The sequence below is a fragment of the Tachysurus fulvidraco genome, chromosome 6 (genome assembly GCF_022655615.1).
Source record: "Tachysurus fulvidraco isolate hzauxx_2018 chromosome 6, HZAU_PFXX_2.0, whole genome shotgun sequence".
Lineage (NCBI taxonomy): Eukaryota > Metazoa > Chordata > Actinopteri > Siluriformes > Bagridae > Tachysurus > Tachysurus fulvidraco.
This window is the reverse complement of record NC_062523.1, coordinates 27275329-27296113: the sequence shown is the minus strand read 5'-3', so window position 1 is coordinate 27296113 and position 20785 is coordinate 27275329. Positions and strand designations below refer to the sequence as shown.

At 42.5% G+C, this 20785-nt stretch overlaps 1 protein-coding gene across 18 annotated transcripts in view; it reads right to left on the bottom strand.

Annotated features, from left to right (window-relative positions):
• LOC113646215 (mitogen-activated protein kinase kinase kinase kinase 4-like) overlaps nt 1-20785 on the bottom strand; it is a 54878-nt gene that overhangs the window by 20621 nt on the left and 13472 nt on the right. For 7 of the 18 annotated variants that reach the window (XM_027152290.2, XM_027152291.2, XM_027152293.2 and 4 more), the window contains exons 3-16: nt 20720-20776; nt 13870-13995; nt 12768-12878; nt 12228-12318; nt 11760-11890; nt 11345-11399; nt 10709-10787; nt 8448-8623; nt 8301-8373; nt 6605-6815; nt 6281-6442; nt 3390-3476; nt 1864-2451; nt 1004-1159 (exon numbers count right to left, since the gene is read on the bottom strand). In XM_027152290.2, the coding sequence (XP_027008091.1) occupies nt 1004-1159; nt 1864-2451; nt 3390-3476; nt 6281-6442; nt 6605-6815; nt 8301-8373; nt 8448-8623; nt 10709-10787; nt 11345-11399; nt 11760-11890; nt 12228-12318; nt 12768-12878; nt 13870-13995; nt 20720-20776 (2103 nt within the window). Of the gene's footprint in view, nt 1-994; nt 1160-1863; nt 2452-3389; nt 3477-6280; nt 6443-6604; nt 6816-8300; nt 8374-8447; nt 8624-10708; nt 10788-11344; nt 11400-11759; nt 11891-12227; nt 12319-12767; nt 12879-13869; nt 13996-20719; nt 20777-20785 lie in introns of all 18 variants that reach the window. The other 11 variants (XR_007140966.1, XM_047815451.1, XM_047815453.1 and 8 more) reach the window with 3 other exon arrangements.

Below are 20785 nucleotides of genomic sequence, written 5' to 3'. Positions count from 1 at the left end.
AAAATTGAGTGAGGAAAAGAAAATGCTACTCCAGCTTTTTTTTTTTTTTTTTTTTTTTAATTAAACCTGTCATGCACGTGTGATTAAACAAGATTTCCTATGTACTGAGAAAAGAACAGAAAAAAGACAGGCCTAAAACGCATGGACAACAGAAACCTACGGACTCTTACTAAACTAGACTACATCACAAATTCCACGCTTTAGACTCGAACAGTGAAGAATGAGTCACGCTCGAGATTGACTCACAGCTTCACAGAAAAATCCACAAAAGTGGCGCAATACTGTAAAAAGCCATGACAATTTATTTACTTCTGTAAAGCTGCTATGTGAAAAATGTACTTTGTTAATTGTGATATACCATATATACACACCATATATAGTATATAAAACTATATAATATAACTGGCCCAAATGGGGAAATGATAAAGTGTGAAAACGATTTTGAGCTTACAAAAGGACTTCGGTCATTTTCTCAGTACATGCTGAAATCCCTGTGTGTTCTGATCACACAGAGTTAAGGCTGCAGAGTTCACATTACACAGGTTGGTGTACTCGAATTTCTGGCCAGGAATCAAATGTGGAAAATAAAAAAAAGAATGAGTTAGAGAAAGAATGACAAAAAGAAGAGATCTAGTAAGAGAAATCAATCAGGATCTTCTAGTAGAAGCGGTCAGTACGAGGTACACGTCGGTAATCAGGGACACTCATTTTTCCCCATAAACACCTGGTTATTTTCACAAAGCCTTATTTATTTAGGTGGTAAAATTATTTTGCAAACAAAAACTCCATGATCCATTTAGGAAGGATTTGACAAAGCAATTTTTTCTCAGACCAGCATTATTTTGATCTAGAATAATCCTCATACTGACCTCAATAGAGAACCATTACAGAAAGTTCTAGAACAATTAAACAGCACATCAGGTGAATGTTTACTGTGAAGAGCAACTTCATCCCATTCATATGGTAGATATCTATACCTATGATGACACGTTACCGTGGTTACCTGAGGTTCCACGGGGCGGTGCATGACAGGCTGGGCCGACTCGGAGGCGTTGCCGTTGGAATAGGTTTCGGCGCGGGGCGGGACGGCAGGAGGCTGCTTCTGGGCCACGACGGCCTGCGGTGAGCCTTGAGGTGCCCTGCGGTGCCGCTCATCTGCCTGTGAACCGAGGAGCAGCAGTACAAGTTAAACCATGAGAAGAAACAGTGCTAGGATTTTAGTTAGAAGCAGTTAAAGGAAGAGACAGAAAGAACAAGAAGGTGAGCCAAAACAAGTTGTGTTAACCTGTAAAAAGAGTTAATCGTTTCAAGCACAACACAGCAACAACAAGGGAGTTATAAATGAGCATATGAGTGTTGATAATGAGTTCAGGTGAGAGAAGATCAGAACAAAGCAAAGTGGAGGAGTTTTCTGGAATAAGTATGAATATGAGTAATAAGTGTGCAAGAAGAAAGGAAACTCAACGATTTAAAAAAATGAAAGCAGAAGCAAGCAAAAATAAAAATTTATTTAGCAACTCGTAATATGTGACTAAATGGCCCAACTGGATAAAAATGGTGTAAAACTACCAACTAGTAACAGGTCTGGAGAGTTTTTTTTAGCACTGTTCTGCAGTAGACCTGACGTCTTGTTGCGCAAATATTCAGTGCACTCTTCATCATCACAAATGATCTAATTCATCCATAAATACACAAACATTAGGGAGAGCTAGACATATGAAACCCTGGCTTTATTAGTGCAGGTGAGCAAGCGTGAGGCAGTAGTGGTGGTTAATACCCAACTATGCAGAGAGGTGGGGTTATCAGTCCAAGCAGAGACAGCGATTAGCAAACCAGATCACAGCAACAGGGTAAAGGCTTCACCTCTCTGATTGGCATTGAGTCAGGGGCGGGGCACGGGGAATCTGACGGGAGTGTCTGATTGGCCTGGCCCTGGGAAGGTGGCACAGCCTGGGGGATCGAGCTCCTCCTGGATTGATCTTGAGGAGTGAGAGGATCCTTCTCTGTGGGCACCTGCTGAGGCTGAGGGATTTGTTTTTTTTCTTGTGCACACTGCTGAGGTTGGGGAATCCTGCTCCTGTCTGACGTGGACACCTGTGGTAACGGTGGGGTTTTGGTCCTTTCCACAGCTGACTGTTGCAACTGCGGGATTCTGGACTTTTCATGGCTTGTCAGTGGCTGGATCTTGCTCTTGTCCTTGTGCTGCTCCACTGGAACTTTTCTGCTCTTTTCAGCCAAAGGCTGCTGCTGTTGGGGAATTTTGCTCCTTTGGGCTGAGGACGGGGGCTGTGTAGGGTTTCTGCCCTTGTCTGCAGTTGGAGGCTGTGCTTGAGGCTGCTGCTGGAGATTTTTGACCTGTTTGAGTGAGAGGAGGTATGCCTGCTCCTGCTGTAACTGTCTCTGGAGTCTCTCAGCCTGTCTCTGCTCCTCCAGCTCCCTCCACTTAAACTCCTGACACACACAGTGCGTACAAGACACATGGGTTACCTGCTTCATTGGTTTCTTAAATGACGGCCAGCTCTCATGACACCTATTCTTAACCCCATGGTGAAATGTGGATTCACAGTAAAGGGTAATAACAAATAAAAAGCGTGCATATGTTTAAACCCTAGTGTGATTTATATATTTCTGATTATTACATGCAGCCTGCTCAAACATCTGCAGCTGGAAATACTACAAACTTTAGACAAAGATCTATTTTTATGGGGGTCTAGTCCTTCATTCATACTGATGCCTTTAACTACTGTATACTTCAAAACTGTACAGAAGCTATAACACACCCCATAGGATTTCTTTTTTGCTTTATTTAGATGTATAATGTGCATTTTAATGTGCTTTTTAAGCTTAAAAATAATATATAAATTGAAAAATGAGAAATCACACACCCAAAAAAAATTCGAAAACCAAAGCAGATTCACGGTAAGAGGTGAGATGACCATCAGAGTGAGTAGTGAACAATCTACTCTCAGATCTACTCCATGTGATCAAAACGTTAAGTCAAGTTATACTTTTAAATAACTTTAAAAAAACAAACTGATAAAACACAACTCAATCAAACTGATTTAATGAAATTAAATATTATACTAATCTTTGTCATTTGTAGATGTCTACAGTCTTGATCACTAACTCGTACCCTTCTCACTGACAGACATGAGTGTAAAAATAACCAGAGCCAGGGCTCTGCTAGAAAACTAGAAATACCCATAGAAGTGAATATCTGGGAATATAAAATGACCTTCAACACTCAGTTCTCTGCAGAGAGACTTTTTTTTTTACCCAAGGACACCTAAAATACACAATCACTGGAAAAATGAAGGTCACCTAAATAAACAAACAAATAAATAAAGAGAGAGAGAGATGGAGAGAACAACAAGAGGTCATATGCTCACCAGTAGCATGGCCTGTTCATGCAGAAGCTGCTGCTGTAGAATTTCCAGATGTCTCTGCTCCTCTTCCAGCTGCCGCCTGATGTACTCCTGTAAACAAGGCCAGAGTCACGTCAACTCAACTCGGTCTTCTCACCTCCTCACTTAAAAAACACTGGCTGCATATCAGCCTGAACTGGACATCTTCAGATCTAATCCACTGAAGGTTTTTTATGGTATAGCTTAGGGCTGCGCGATTTAGGGAAAATGTTATATTGCGATTATTGAGGTCAATATTGCGATTGCAATATGCGACTGCGATATAATAAACAAATGGTATCATGAGTTCACTTGCTTGGTTCTCAAGGAAAATGCACACACAGATTACTGATAATGCTGAAATTTGTATTTCTAAACTCAAACTAGCAACAACAATAAACGAATGCAAAACGTTTTCAAATTAAAATATAAAATAACACATTAATGCTGATTAATGAAAAGCCTAAGATCAAAACTGTAGTTGTACAGTGTATAGTGATATATAGTGTGTGTGTGTGTGTGTGTGTATAATATATGTACAATATGTATATGTATATGTATGTATGTTTTTGTGTGTGTGTATATATATATACACACACACATACACACACACACACACTTAAAAAAAACTTAATGCAAGTTATACATGGTATTGCACACACCATTATAGAAGATATTTGGAGCAATATACATATAATTGTCAAACTTGATTCCCTTACATATACATTTGCTTTTAAGCCTAATAATTATTTTGATTATGATGTGATTGTGACAGGGGAAGAGGTTTCAGGTTGGGGGTAAAGAGTTTTTTCTGTCACCACTTTTGAATAAGAAACAATATCAAGGCTATAAAACTTGTCAAAACTCCGCGAATCACAAAAGTATCAGTGAGAAGTTGAGAACACTCGTTTAAACAGTGCATACACCCGAACTTACCGCACATCACATGTTTTAATTTATTGATGCTGCTTTTAATCGTAATGTAAAGACCGGTCATCGGGACATAAACTGTCATGTACAATAAAAGCGCCTGCGCAGCGACAGGAAATATCATTTAACACAAAAAGGTGGACTTGCGCTCAGGACTTTTTTTTTTTTTTTTTGAGCGGCGTGTGGACGAATTTTTTCTACGCACACACTATTTTATTTCTTGATAACAGACCGCTGGCAACTATAACACACCATTGCCATGAAAAACAGAGCGTTGGAAAGGACACACAGGATTCTAACCGTAGAGACGGAGCGCACTATTTTCTTTAGCGGAAGCAATACAATTGTTCAGCAGTTTCGTGTTGTAGCCACAGGCGTATGAGACCTGTAACTTAAGCAACAGCTCGAAGCCGCGAACTTGTTTTGAATATTTTAAAGGCGTGACAGCTGATGAAAAAACTGAGACGAAAATGAAGAGTTTATCTTAGTTTTTATTTTATACAAAACATTTTCGTCTTGTCTTTTTTCGACAACAATAATGCATGTTAATTTAGTCTTAGTCAGCGTTTTTGGACAGTGATGCAGTCTGGTCATCGTCTCGTCTTAATCATGAAAAAAAGGTTGTTGACGAACATATTTCATCTCGTCTAGTCTGACGAAATTAACACTACATATAACAGAGGTAGCATTTTTTCTGGCCACCAGTTCAGCGTCCGTCTGCACGGCATCCATCTTCACCCGTTCCGTGCTACACACCGGGAAAAAGTCACGACGTGACCATATGCGCCACACGTGCCACTGCCTAAACTGAAACTCACTGGTCTTTTTTTATTTTATTAGCGGATAGCGGTGTAGTGTATGAAATAGGCAAACAGCTTTCAGAGAGAATGAGTTGTCATGTCCATACATGCATTTATTTATTATTTATTTATTTCATAAAATCGCAGCATTTTGCGTCGTATAATCGCACAGGCTTGATATCGCGATTGCGATATGATTAATCGTGCAGCACTAGTATAGCTATAAAAACATTCTTGGCCAAATTCTGGAGGGAGTTTCAATTCAATTCAAATGTATTAGAAAAGCACTTTCACATTGTTTCAAAGCAGCTTTAAAGAAGTATAGAAACAGAAAAATAAAAAATAAAAAAATAAAAATACTGTAAAGTTTAACATGAAGTTACTATATACCTCTAACATCTTTCCCTATATGAAGAACATGATACAGTGGCTGACAAAATGCAGAGTAGAAGGATGAACTTCTAAATCATATTGTTTTAAATAATAAATACTAAAATGAACTGTAATTTGAATCTGGTTGGCCCGTGTCCCTGTAGAACAGTGTGTACGAGATCAAGTTCACCAGGTCAGATTATACGACAATACGCCAAAAACCCTTTCATGACAGAACTCACACTCTTCCATCTCACTCATGTGTGGTTCTTCCCTAAACTGTAGCCACAGTGATGGAAGCACAGAATTTTACTGAATGCTGTAGCAATGCTGTACCACGATGACACGTCCCGGTGCACAAAGCCCCTGAGCTCCATAAAGACATGTTATGTTGGAGTGGAAGTACTGGAGTGTCCTGTACAGAGCTTTGACTCTGATGTAACTCCACTGAACACCTTTAGGATGAGATGGAACACTGACTGAACCCCAGACCTCCTCACTCTTACATCGGTGTCTGATCTCACTAATGCTCTTATAGCTGAATGAACACAAATCCACACAGACACGCTCCAAAATCAATTGGAAAGACATGTGGAGCTCATTATATGAGATGATGAGAATAAATCTGGAATGAGATGTTCTTTATTTATTCTGACCTTTATTTAGACCGAAGGCTGCTTCTAGTAGCACAGTCTGAGCCTGTGACATATGCCCATATAAGTAAAGAGCTTGTTATCATGCCATGGTAACTGTAGTTGCAGTGAGAGCCTTCACCTGTTCACGGTCTGCCCTCCTTTTCTCCTCCTCAGCTCTCCTGCGCTCCTCCTCTTCCTTGCGTCTGCGTTCGATCTCTTCCAGGCGTCTCTTTTCTTCCTGCTCGCGCCTCCGCTGCTCTCTCTCCTGCTGCCTCCTCATCTCTCGCTCACGCCGCTGTTGCTATAGAGAGCCAGCAGAGGGGGACAAAGTGAGAGACAAAAAGAAAAAGAAATCGGAACCACACGCATCACTTTTTCATTATAGCGAGAAACCCACAAGTTATACTGAAGGCTACAAGAACAACAGTGGATAGTCCTGTTTCTCTGGGTGCTCCTCGCCTACCTCCTCAAGCCTCCGCCGTTGCTCCTTCTGCTGCTCGATACGTTTCTGGCGCTCAGCCAACAGTTGGCGTTTGTACTCCTCCTGCTCACGAAGTTGCTGTTCCTGCAGGAGCTGCTGCCTCCTCAGTGCCTCCGAACGCTCCTTATTCTCCTGCTGCAGACGGATAAAGTCTCGCCGCAGGGTCGACTCGCCCGGCACGTTCACAATGGAGCTGTGGGACAGAGACATCAGCTTAGCTACAGGACAAATTGCTCATCAATCCACCCTCAGTGACATACAAACCAATATTTATATTCAATAAGTAACCTTTAACTGTTAGGATTAAATTCTGAGCTGACATCTTTGTTATACATGTTCTTCATCAACAATTATTAGTCAAATGTTCAAACTGACCATATGTACGATTACCTGCTAGAAGTGGCACTAGCAGGAAATAGCCCTTGATTTATCTCTACCTAAAGAGAGCAATGCAGCAGCACTTTAGTACTGTAGCTCTGGCACGATATCTGTGCACTCAAGCATGAAGGGTACTACGATTAAAACTACCACTTCATGCTAACACTGTGCTCGTTATCTAGTAGGATGCCTACTAGTCTAAGCACAACTCAAGTGCATCATACAGCTTAGCCCAACATCTGCCTTAATGTGGTGATGATCATCATTGGAAAATGGCGAGTGATCTTGCTCTACTGACTGCAATTATATTTTGTCACATTCACCAAAGCAAACAAATCTTTTTGGATGAATCACCACTAAAAGCTTGAATGATCACCACACATGTGGTTAGCTTTATAAAGTGCCCTGACTGTCACACCCATATGTCCATGCTGAACATCACTAGGATAATAAGCTCAACTCTTCCTTCCAGAAGATTATTGGACTTTGGCTGTAGGGATTTGTGTTCTTTCAGTTACAAGATCATTAGTGAGATCACTGAGGAGGTCTGGGGTTCATTCAGTGTTCCAGTTCATCCCAAAGGTGTTCAGTGGGGTTGAGTTGAGTCAAGGCTCAATATAGTTCAGCTTTGTCATGCTGGAACACTGTTTGTAGTTCCACTGAAGGGAAACTGTAAAGCTACAGAATACAGAGACATTCTGTACAATGCTTCAGAATGTGAGGCTACAATTTGGTCAAGAACCACATATGGGTGTGATGGCCAGGTGTCCGCATACTTTTGCCCCTACACTGTCCAGATTATAGTAAAGGGGAGCAATTTTCACCCACTCAAACATTCTGCACACAGTAATCACCTTTGTTAACTTCAGTGTTGGTATAAAACAATTCTATTAAAAGATGTTCAATTTAAATAAATGTCCCATGTGGATGGTCTGTAATTTACTTTATCCAGACTTCCTGAGTGCTGCGTTAAAAATACACAACACCTGTTTTTTTTTCTTCCCACAGCACGTTGATACTTGCCCAGTCAATAGAAGTTTAAATGAGCACGCAAATAAAATTAAGTGAATGGGTAGTGTGTGTTTATGTGTGTGTGAGAGAGAGAGAGTGAATGAGTGAGTGAGTGAGTGAGTGAGCAAGAGAGAGTGTGAGTGAGTGAGTGAGTATGAGAGAGAGAGAGAGTGTGAGTGAGTGAGTGAGTGAGTATGAGAGAGAGAGAGAGAGAGAGAGAGAGAGAGAGAGAGAGAGAGAGAGAGAGAGAGAGAGAGAGAGAGAGTGTGAGTGAGTGAAAGAAAGGTACCTTGGTTCTCCCTCCTGCTCTGGAGCTTCCTCCTCCTCTTCCTCACTGCCACTGTATTCATATTCAGTCTCATCTGAAATGACAAAGCACAAGCATTACACATGAACACCCCCCCCACACACACACACACACACACCCCACACACACCTTTCTCTCCCCTCTTCTTGCGGGTACGGTCGATGTGATCCTTTAGCTGAATGCGCACTTGTCTTTCGTTCGGCTGGTCTCGGATGAACGGGTGTTTCAGCAGCTGCTCTGTGGTTGGCCTCTGAGTGTAGTTCTTCACCAGACAGCTCTCAATAAAGTTAAAGTACTTCTTGGACCTGAAAAAGATAGAGAGATTCAACAGAGAGAGAAAATCAGGGATGGAGACTTAATGAACAAAGACTTGTCTATTTTGGAGATCCTTATAGCATAGAAAGTGTTTGCAGGGTGAAGAGGAAAAAAAGTAAAAAATAAATAAAATAAAAGTCAGAAAAAAGCTGAAAATGGAAACAAGAGACAACTAAAAAAAGTGAAGAGATTATGTCATGAAAAGATACAAAATAATCAATAATACTATGTTTGCTGCATGTTGCTCTGTTTACCTTTCTTACAAAACCTCAGCTGATCAGGAATAATATATATTACAGGGATGAAAAGAAAGAAGAGTTTTTATTATCATTATTATCAGAAACATAAATCAGCATTCCAAGCTTTATATGTACTGTGAAAGGTTTGGAAATCATTCAGGATACATGCTAAACATTCATAAAGCACAATCACTGCTAGACAATTTTACACACTGAGTCTCGAGGGTTATTAAAGCTACATGTCCATATAGAACATTCCTCCAGTCATCTAGTCCTATTTTTAGGTTCGTTATAAATGACAATAGAGTGGTCCGTGTGTTCATACTGCCTATTTAACCAATAACAATAGAAGACTAAAGACTTGTAGGTTCGTTAGTGCACTGTGCAGGCATTCAAACAGAAAAAAACTTAATGTGTGTATTAAACAGAAGGGGGGAAACAATCTCTCTGTTTCCAGGAAGGATATAAGAGAGAACACTCATTAACTTGGGGGCTTTCTGAGAACACTGCAGGATTATTCGAGAGAGATTCTTCACAACCTCTACAGTGGAACTCATCCACACAGGGTCAGAAGACCTGGGCTTAAGCTGGAGATGCTGTGGAAAACCAACAGCTACAAATTTACAACCATTTCAGAAAAAACTCCAAAATATGATTAGTGACATTCTATGAACAGACAGGTAGCTCGTGTCCTGTACGGATACGGGATTCAGTACTGGCCAGAGATAAGTAGTAGATATTATTAGCAGGGGCAGAAGCTCCAATGGTGTGGACATATATTTATATGCTACAGATTATTGTGAGAAATGGATAATTAATGAAAGAAAAACCCTGAGTAAAAAGCTTCAAACAGACGCATGATACAAGTGTAAGACAAGCAAGCAAAACAAAATACAGTTTCCAAAGTTATTTTCAAACAAAATATTTAACTCTGCAAGTATTCACCCTTACTGTTGTAACAATGCCTCAGTCCACATCAAGGTTCTACTGATTTTACAGCATCACAGTTTTAGCTTACAAATGAACTACCTCATTAACACACTGACAGCGGCAGAGTTTATTGCTAGAATCTGCCCCCTAGTGGAATAACAGACAAGCTCATCTTATTTATCAAATATTTCAATTCAGCTTATTTGTCATGTCTGTTCCCTGCAGTGAACATCACACAAACAAGGGAGCTGAACTAATTGTTCTATTTCGCTGTAAACTCATCAAAAGATGAACATGAGATAATTGATCAGAGTTTCAGCTACCTGATGATTATATCGAGGAGTTTAACAAACGGAAGTAAATTTGAGCAAGATATAGCAACATACGGTCTTAAAGTACATTAAAAATATTTCAGATTAAAATTAGGTTGTATAACTGCATCAAGCTGGGTTAATGTCGGCTGACTGACTTGAACTGTTCCCGAAGATAAAGTCCTCTGTTGCGTTGATGATGACTGAAGCTGTATGTTTGGCTTCACAGCTCTAACGCCTACAGGTCAATTTTTGAAAAAAAAATGTATTTAAAATATTATCCTAGGATATTTATTCACTTTGGTGCTTTTCTCTTGGACCAGACCACAGAAGTGCTGTGTCTAAATGGGATGATCAGTGGTTTAGACACTGATCAGAAGGCTGCGAGTTCAAATCCCAGAAGCACCAAGCAGACACACACCACTGAACCCTTGAGCAAGACCCTTAACCATACAGAGCTGAGTGGATGTTAAAACAGCTCCCAAAATCTCAGCTATAAGCAGAAATGTGCAGGTTTATTATATTCATCAAAAGTATTTTTTTAATCTTTACATTTCTCTTCAGGCAGCAATTAAAAATAATAAGTTACACTCACCATTTCTTGGACTTGAGCCTAGGTGGAGGGTTTCTGGGAATGAGGAAGAGCGCTCGCATGGGATGCATGTCACACAGCGCTAAAAAAAATAAATAAAAAATAAACAAAGTAATACACATTTGAGAAAATCATTCTTTCACTGATAAAGGTCTGGAGACTTTGTTCATGTGTGGACTTTAATTCCGTTTGTAGTTCAGTAAGTGCATCTTACAGCTGCTTAATGAAACCGCACTGACTACATGAACAAGTTACGCTTATATCACCAACACCGTATTAGAATCTCAATTAACATCCCTAATCTAAAACATTTCCCTGCTTGATATTTCACACATCATTAAGAGTTTATTCAGTGGATGATGCTGTTTTACAGAGGAGCATCTGATGTAAGGCTGTTGAGACAGCGAGCAAGAGAGAAAAAGACAGCGAGCAAGAGAGAGAGAGAGAGAGAGAGAGGGAGAAAGAGAGAGAGAGCAAGCAAGAGAGAGACAGACAGACAGAGAGAGTGAGAGAAAGACACAGAGACACAGAGAGAGCGAGTGAGTGAGAGAGAGAGACACAGACAGAGAGAGAGACAGAGAGAGAGAGACACAGACACAGAGAGAGACAGAGGCTCTATATTATGTTGACTGCACTTACGTGGTGCTCCCTCAGCCATCTCTATAGCTGTGATTCCACAAGACCACAAATCACTCTGGATGAAATGGAGACAGAATTGTTTTGTGATTAGTGGAAAAATTTAGCTTAGAAAAGTGCACTGAGAGAAAGAGAACGCAACGATCACTAAAGGTTTCTGATGAATCAGGTGTGTGTGTGTGTGTGTGTGTGTGTGTGTGTGTGTGTGTGTGTGTGTGTGTGTGTGTGTGTGTGTGTGTGTGTAAGCAAAGGTCAGAAAAACATTAAGCTGGACATTCCTACACTCTAATCCTTTTATTAAGTTTCTATACTTCAATGTGAATTTTTAAAAGTGCTATACAAATAAATTGAATTGATCCAAGTTAAAAGTGTGTGAGCTAAATGTATGGAACGTGTGTTTTGGGGTTTTTTTTTTTACCCGGTAGTCGTAGGTAGCATCTGGGTTTTCGTCGCAGGCGATGACCTCGGGTGCCATCCAGTACGGCGTGCCAATGAAGGTGTTCCTGCGGCCCACGGTGCGGTCCAGCTGAGCACTCACTCCAAAGTCCACTGACACACACAGGCAGCAGGTTTAACACTCGTTCACACCTTTACGTCCATTCATACACCAAGCAATCAAGGGTTCACATCATAATGTGGCTTTATACAGAATTAGCTCAGTGATTTGGGATCATAAATATACATTGAACTGGTGATAAATGGGGCAGAGCCAGACCTTTACAATGGGGTTGCCAGATTCCAAACAACTCTATTAAAAATGAAATAATGTGACTTTTCTTGCCCGTGTGGGGTGCAGTGGTGTGGGGTGCAGTGGTGTGGGGTGCAGTGGTGTTCTGTGTGAGGCATGCTGGGTAAGTGGAGCACTGATGAGAAACTCTTCTGTTACCTAGTTTGACTTCTGCGTTTTCAGTCAGCAGCACATTTTGTCCTTTAATATCTCTGTGAATGACATGATGGGCGTGTAGATGAGCCAGGCCCTTTAGAGAAACACACACACAATGAGGCTGGAGAAATAATAATAATTACATGCATCACAGAGATATATAAAAGATAGTCACTCTTCTGCATTTTTTTTAATATTCGAAGCTATAAAAAAGCAGTTATATAGTCACATACATTTTGAAGAATACACTTAAGTTTTACATCTCTATTAATATAACAACTGTTCAAAAACATTTATAAGCTTAAACTGCAAACTCAGCAAGTCTGGCTTGAACCCCGTGCAGTTGAGGAGTGTTCAGACCGGCTGCACTCCACAACAGTGCTCATGATATTCACCACATACAAACTAACTTGTAAAGTAAATTAATCAAATTAAAACAGACGGCCTGCTTAATACTGTACTGTCAAATGCAGCATGCTGGAGAATCCTAAGTGTTCAAGAAATGTGACTGTAAGGAGTGACTCAATGTGCACAATGATCTACCCTGAGGATTTCTCTGGAGATGTAGGCGATCCAGTCTTCCTTCAACCAGTTCCCTTTAGTGTTCTTCACCAGATCTGTGATGGAGCCAGCACCACAAAACTCCATCACCAACTACACACACACACACACATGTACGTTACCAGAATCTCAACATAAGGAAAGACAGTTTCTTAAAAAAAATCTGAGAACATTTATGAGTATATAATTTGGTACACCAGCCTGTGGGAAAGCCGTAGCTTTTGTTTAAATAAGGAGGACAGGTCACTAAACACCGTTAGCTTTCCGTAAAGTAAGGACTAGCTGTGAACATGTGAAGATATTTATGAGGACATGAGGCTTGTGAGCTTGTGTGTAATAGCATCCTGTGAGTGAAGATATTTCTGGTTATTAAGGTTTATGTAGGAAACAATTTAAAAAAACTGACTGACGCAATCATCGATCGTCCAAAGCCTAGAGGACTGGAGCTAATATATACTTATTTCAGTGACATGGAATATAAATCCAATGAGAATTTACATTATATCAGTCAATCAGTTTCCTTTTTGCATTTGGATGATCAGAAGCTCCTTGGTTTGTTTTTCTTTATTCTAACTGGATCTGCTTTATTCAGGTTAGATCTGATGCTGTAGGAAGCTGCTACTGCTCGTTTGTGCAATAACAAAAAGAACAGGGCTTTATTTTTATACAAGAGTTTGTTATTTGTAGCAGAGGGGAGGAGAGAGGAGGGGAGAGGAGAAGAGAAGAGGGGAGGAGACAAGAGGAGAAGAGAGGAGAGGAGAAGAGAGGAGGAGAGGAGAAGAGAGGGGAGGGGAGGAGAGGAGAAGATACAAGAGGGGAGGAGAGAAGAGTAGTGGAGAGAGGAGAAGAGAGGAGAGGAGTATAGGGGAAAAGAGGAGTAGAGAGTAGTGGAGAAGAGATGAGAGGAGAGGGGAGAGAAGAGGAGACAAGAGGAGAGGGGAGAGAAGAGGAGACAAGAGGAGAAGAGAGGAGAGGGTAGGAGAAGAGAGGAGAGGAGAAGAGACAAGAGGGGAGGAGAAAAGAGTAGTGGAGGGAGGAGAAGAGGGGAGAGGAGACGAGACGAGAGGAGAGAATCATGGCTGACCCAGAGCTGGTCATCATGTCCTGGTGGGCTCTTCTTGATGAAAGCTCCATAATAAGTGGCAATGTTGCGATGGTGAGAATATTTCTTCAGCATATTAATCTCCAACTTGATTTCTTCCTCTTCATCCTGAAAACAAATGAGAAAGAGGAGCATGAGCGAGCAGAACAGTGTGCAATTACACCTGATTAACAGAACTATTAAACTCTAAATCAGCGGAAAAACACAATTCTGTGATGCAGTGAAGCAGAAAATAAGAACATTTCGACAAGTTTCACACAGAGTCAGCATCTTTACAGGCCTCAGCTCCTGACTCCACACATCCTATGTGTGTGTGTGTGTGTGTGTGTGTGTGCGTGTGCGTGTGTGCGTGTGCGAGAAGCATAGAGAGGGATGTATAGCAATATGGCAGTGACATCATCCTCTTTATCCTCCTCTCAAAAAGTCATCTCTTACAGAGAGAGGGATAGAGAGAAGGGAGTGGGGATGAAGGAGAAGGGGAAAAAGGGAAAACACATTAGCCCTTCCCATAATCCCACAGCACTTCTGCTGAATGTCCTTATGAAAAGAAAAAAGAAAAAATATACAGACCCCAACACACCCCTCACCCTCCCTCCCTCCCTCCCCCTCTCTCTAACAGGAAACTGTATGTGGGTCAGGCACAGGGCTGCAATAGTGGATCTGATTCACACACACACACAGGAGTATACAACAGATGGTGATGCAGTTAATGTCTCATTTCTACACAAGCTACAACTACATTACTCTGCAATCACACACACACACACACACACACACACACACACACACACACACTCTCTCTCTCTCTCTCCCTCCAGGTGCCATGTCTGCACCCTAACCCTAACCCACACAGGAGATACAGCTGGCTGATGGCTCAGTCACAGATAAGTAGAGTATGAGCTTGTGTATGATTGTTAGCACTGAGTTTTAGCCTAACTGACACCAATCTGACTTATTTGTTGTACTTAAGAATAGAAAATAAAACACTTGTACTAAAATAAAGCTTTGTTTATAATAGGTGTCATGTCTGATTTTATCTCGTCATGACTGTAAATTGAATTGACTGCCCTATTCAGGAAGTATTTCTACAAATAAACTCCTATCAGTGAAGACACGTAATTCATATGAGAGCTGTACTCATGTTTCACACACACAAACACCACAACCACCCAAACACCACATCAACCACCCAAACACCACTGCTACAACACCACATCACCAACCACCCACACACTACAACCACCCACACACCACAACCGCACAACCACCCAAACACCACTGCTTCAATACCACCCAACACCACACCACCAAAAACTACAACCAACAAAACATCTAACACCCTGAACACCACCATAACCAACCTCACAACACCCCAATCAACTGCAGAGCAAAAAAATATCAAGATGACTGTATCTGTCTAATACTCTGAAGGATCTCAACAGCAAAGTGTTAACTGGCATTTTCAAAAGAACAAAACAGCCCTCTGTGTGTGTGTGTGTGTGTGTGTGTGTGTGTGTGTGTGTGTGTGTGTGTGTGTGTGAGTGAGTGAGTGAGTGAGTGAGTGTTAAATATAAGAGATACTCCCCTCTGTATATCCTTACTGACAAACATGCAGCAATGTCACCCAATGTCACAGCAGGTGATGGGGTACATTATTTTTATACAGGTGATGGACGGGTGTAGAACAGGTGAAAGAACAGGGAAGAACCAAAGTAGGACCAGTGGATGGATAGAAAAATGATAAGAGAATAACTTTGCTCTGATATAGATCATCAGTCCAAAACACATCCAGACTATTGTTTACCTCTTACAAATCTTTTAAGTTTCCATCCAGTTCTTTCCACTCTGGGATACTAAATGATGGACGTTCTTGAAAAAATGAAATAATTTTGCTCTGCAATATTATTTTCCCCTCAGTCTTTGATGTCCTACAACACATGGCCTAAGCTGCACCAGTTCTTTTCTGGTTGTGAAGGAAAACCTCCAACAGTCTATGAAATGGTTCCAAATCGCTTAAATCTAGTTCCCTGCAGACGACATTGTGGTGGAACACTGACGTCAACCTGCCACATGTATTATATGTAATTAAGTCGTACATTTAAATCATGGAAATCAAGCGGACATCAGCTTTCTATTAATTAAGATGCAATTGCTACTTATTTTTATAGCAGAGAACCTGCACATCAAACAGAGATAAAAACATAGAGAGCAGTGTGACCAGGTTCTGTGGCAGGGAGCTGAACTGTTACCAGGAATCAGCTACATTTATGAAGTGACTTATAGCCTGAATGCCTGAGACCAGTTGTGTGACCATGTTATAGCTGTTAAAAAGAGCTCTTATATCAATTTTATCCACACCATCCACTCACCGCTGAGAGATATGCTATCTAAGAAAGAGTCTACATAAACCGACTAAAGCTTCGTTCTACTACAGGGATCGTTGTGTTTCAGCTAAACCTGTTCTACTGGTCAGAGATACTGTTTAATCAACCTTATGCACCTATGTTCAGCATTTTATTTACAATGCTAAACCAAACAAAAAACAATGCATTTTTAAAATGTATTTAGTTTTATAGTCTAAATGCACATTGTTTGCACACTGCCTGTACATTTTCTCCATTAAAATGTTCTTTAAAATGTTCTGAGAATCGACCCACTATCCTGAATTGAATTAAAGAATTAATTAAATAAAGAAATCCTGAACAGTGCGGTGAATCATAAGTACAGCTACACCTCTAGAAGTGTCCGATTTCTGCAGTTTGCCTCCCTGTCGTTCTATTATAAATAAATTAGTAGGTGCAAGAAGTTTAACATTTTACTCTTACAATTTATGAGAGAAAACAGGGGACATGTTGTTTGGACTGTAATCTCCAGGCACATTTCTACATAGGGCTTGGCGATAAAATGATAACGATATGTATCGCGATAAACACGTGAACGATAGCGATAAAAAATGTACTCAATAAAACGTTCGATATTTTTTATTCTTCATCGGAAGAAAACAGGCGGGGCCTGGCCGGGTTCAGCCCGAAAGAGCGACGTGGGGCTGATCTCCTGTGGGCCCACCACCTGCAGGGGAAACCGTAAGGGGCCGGTGCAATGTGGATTGGGTGGCAGTCGAAGGTGGGGGCCTCGGCGAACCAATCCCCAGCACGGAATCTGGCACTAGGGACATGGAATGTCACCTTGCTGGGGGGGAAGGAGCCTGAGCTGGTGCGGGAGGTTGAGAGATACCGACTAGACATAGTTGGGCTCACCTCCACACACAGCTTGGGCTCTGGAACCCAACTCCTTGAGAGAGGCTGTACTCTCTACTACTCTGGAGTTGCCCATGGTGAGAGGCGGCGGGCTGGTGTGGGCTTGCCCATAGCCCCCCAGCTAGGCAACCATGTGTTGGAGTTCACCCCGGTGAACAAGAGGGTCGTTTCCCTGTGCCTTCGGGTCAGGGATAGGTCTCTAACGGTTATTTGTGCTTACGGGCCAAATGGCAGTGTAGAGTACCCGACCTTCTTGGCGTCTCTGGAAGGGGTGCTGGAAAGTGCTCCAACCGGGGATTTCGTCGTTCTACTGGGGGACTTCAACGCTCACGTGGGCAGTGACAGTGACACCTGGAGGGGCGTGATTGGGAGAAACCTCCCCCCGACCTGTACCCGAGTGGTGTTCTGTTACTCGGGTCTGGGAGGAGTTCAGTGAGGCCATGGAGAAGGACTATCGGTTGGCCTCAAAGAAATTCTGGCAAACCGTCCGGCGCCTCAGGAGGGGGAAGCAGTGCCCTGCCCAAACTGTTTACAGTGGGAGTAGGAATCTGCTGACTTCGACTGGGGACATCCTCAGATGGTGGAAGGAATACTTCGAGGTTCTCCTCAACCCCACCGACATGTCTTCCACTGAGGAAGCAGAGGGCGGGGGCTCAGTTGTGGACTCGTCGATTCCCCAAGCTGAGGTCACTGAGGTAGTTAAGAAGCTCCTCAGTGGCAAGGCACCGGGGGTGGATGAGATCCGCCCTGAGTACCTCAAGTTTCTGGATGTTGTGGGGCTGTCTTGGTTGACACGCCTCTGCAAAATCGCATGGAGGTTGGGGCCAGTGCCTCTGGACTGGCAGACTGGGGTGGTGGTCCCTCTGTTTAAGAAGGGGGATCAGAGGGTGTGTTCCAACTACAGGGGATCACACTCCTCAGCCTCCCCGGAAAAGTCTATGCCAGGGTACCGGAGAGGAGAATTCGGCCGATAGTCGAACCTCGGATTCAGGAGGAACAATGCGAGTTTCGTCCCGGTCGTGGAACACTGGACCATCTCTATACCCTCGCCAGGTTACTGGAGGGTTCATGGGAGTTTGCCCAACCAGTTCACGTCTGCTTTGTGGATCTGGAGAAGGCATTCGACTGTGTCCCTCGTGGTAATCTGTGGGGGGTGCTCTGGGAGTATGGGGTCCGGGGCCCTCTGTTAAGGGCTGTCCGGTCCCTATATGACCGGAGCAGGAGTTTGGTTTGCATTGCCGGCAGTAACTCAGACTTGTTCCCGGTGCATGTTGGACTCCGGCAGGGCTGCCCTTTGTCACCGGTCCTGTTCGTTACTTATATGGACAGGATTTCTAGGCGTAATCTGGGGCCGGAGGGGGTCCGGTTTGGGGACCACAGGATTTCGTCTCTGCTTTTTGCAGATGATGTTGTCCTGCTGGCTTCCTCAAATCAGGACCTTCAGGACCTGGGACGGTTTGCAGCCGAGTGTGAAGCGGCGGGGACGAGAATCAGCACCTCCAAGTCCGAGGCCATGGTTCTCAGTCGGAACAGGTTGGCTTGCCCCCTTCAGGTTGGTGGAGAGCTCCTGCCTCAAGTGGAGGAGTTTAAGTATCTTGGGGTCTCATTCACGAGTGAGGGAAGGATGGAGCAGGAGATCGACAGGCGGATTGGTGTATCTTCTGCAGTGATGCGGTCGATATGCCGATCTGTTGTGGTGAAGATCGCCTTGCGGCTCAGCTCTCTATTTACCAGTCGATCTACGTTCCTACCCTCACCTATGGTCATGAGCTTTGGGTCATGACTGAAAGGACGAGATCCCGGATACAGGCGGCCGAAATGAGTTTCCTCCGCAGGGTGGCTGGGCGCTCCCTTAGACATAGGGTGAGGAACTCGGTCACTCGGGAAGAGCTCAGAGTAGAGCCGCTGCTCCTCCACATCGAGAGGAGTCAGCTGAGGTGGCTCGGGCATCTTTTTCGGATGCTTCCTTTGGATGTGTTCCGGGCATGTCCAACCGGGAGGAGGCCCCGGGGAAGACCTAGGACACGCTGGAGGGTCTATGTCTCTCAGCTGGCCTGGGAACGCCTCGGTATTCCCCCGGAAGAGCTGGAGGAAGTGTCTGGGGAGAGGGAAGTATGGGCGTCCCTGCTTAGACTGCTGCCCCCGCGACCCGGCCCCGAATAAGCGGTAGAGGATGGATGGATGGATGAAAGAAAACAGAGGTTGCAAAGCAAGTTTGGTTGCATTACCAAAGGCAATCGCTCTCTGGTAACCTAGCAACATAGGGAGTGACACGCTAACAGCCAATCATGTAACAGTTCAAGTTTGGTTGCGCCAATCTTCTCCCACAAATCCATCAAAGTCCTCATCTACTGTGTTTTCCTAACTTGGCACAGTACATTTTCTTGCTTCCTCCACTTCCGAACCATAGATTCACTGATGTTGAATTCGTTCGCAGCTGCTCTATTCCCATTTACAACCGGGTAACTGATTGTTTGAATTGTGCCTTGAAGCATCTGATTTTTATTAGCGGATGGCAAACCAACTTAAGGTGCATTTACCGCCACCTACTGGACTGGAGTGTGGAGCACATAATGGTTAGGAAGAAACAAATGTTTTGCAACATACCGGTAGTTATACCTACCGGAGCCATGGCGGATGTCCTCTGAATGGTTTATCGCTGCTAGCATACGTAGTGTATGTATTACGTCCCTTGCGGGAAATGGTCCGACAGTCAATCAAGCGGAGCGCTTACCATTTGTACAGATTTTTTGAACTCGGTGCACACATAAGGCGCACCGGATTATTAGGCGCATGGCTGATTTTTGAGAAAATTTAAGGCTTTTAGATGCGCCTTATAGTGTGGAAAATACTGTAGCTGTTCATTTTAAGAGACCCGTCTTATTTTCTCTTGTATATTTAATATTGCTCTTTAATTAAGCAAAAATCCATTTTATTCGATTAATTGATTAAATTTTCGGTAGAATACTCGATTACTAAAATATTCGATAGCTACAGCCCTAATCTCAGTCTACCTCAGTTTTATCTATGTTTACAAAACCCTGCACATATTTTAAAACACTTTATTCACCAGAAGGTGAACAGCTTGTGAACTTCCTAGCACTAAACGTGCACTAAATTTTCAGGTTTCTCTAGTTTATATTTAACACTTTGCACTATTTTATTACACTTTATTAGGCATTTCTTCCATTTTCTTTCATTTTGCACCTTAAATGTTAAGAGATAGTAGTTAAGTGTTCATTGTGACTTTAGACTTATGTTTACATTATAATTATTTGAAGTTTCCTGGTTGTTGACATTTCTGTCTTAATAACTGGCGATTATGATCAGAGGAAGGTTACGTTTAAAATAATGTAATATAAAATAAATGTAATATATTTTTCTCCTGGTACTTATTTTAAAGGGGTCATAAAAAATATCAATATTATCGATATCGACTGATATGAAAAACTGATATTGTGATACAGTTTTCAGCCATATCGCCCAGCCCTATTTCTACACATGAATTGCTCTACAATAAACATTATCCTCAATGTCCCAATGATCTTCATTTCTCGAATGTGTTTATTTCTTACCTCTGTGACGTCCATGACTTTGATGGCCGCCAGCTGTCCCGTTTTGACATGCCGACCCTGCATGAA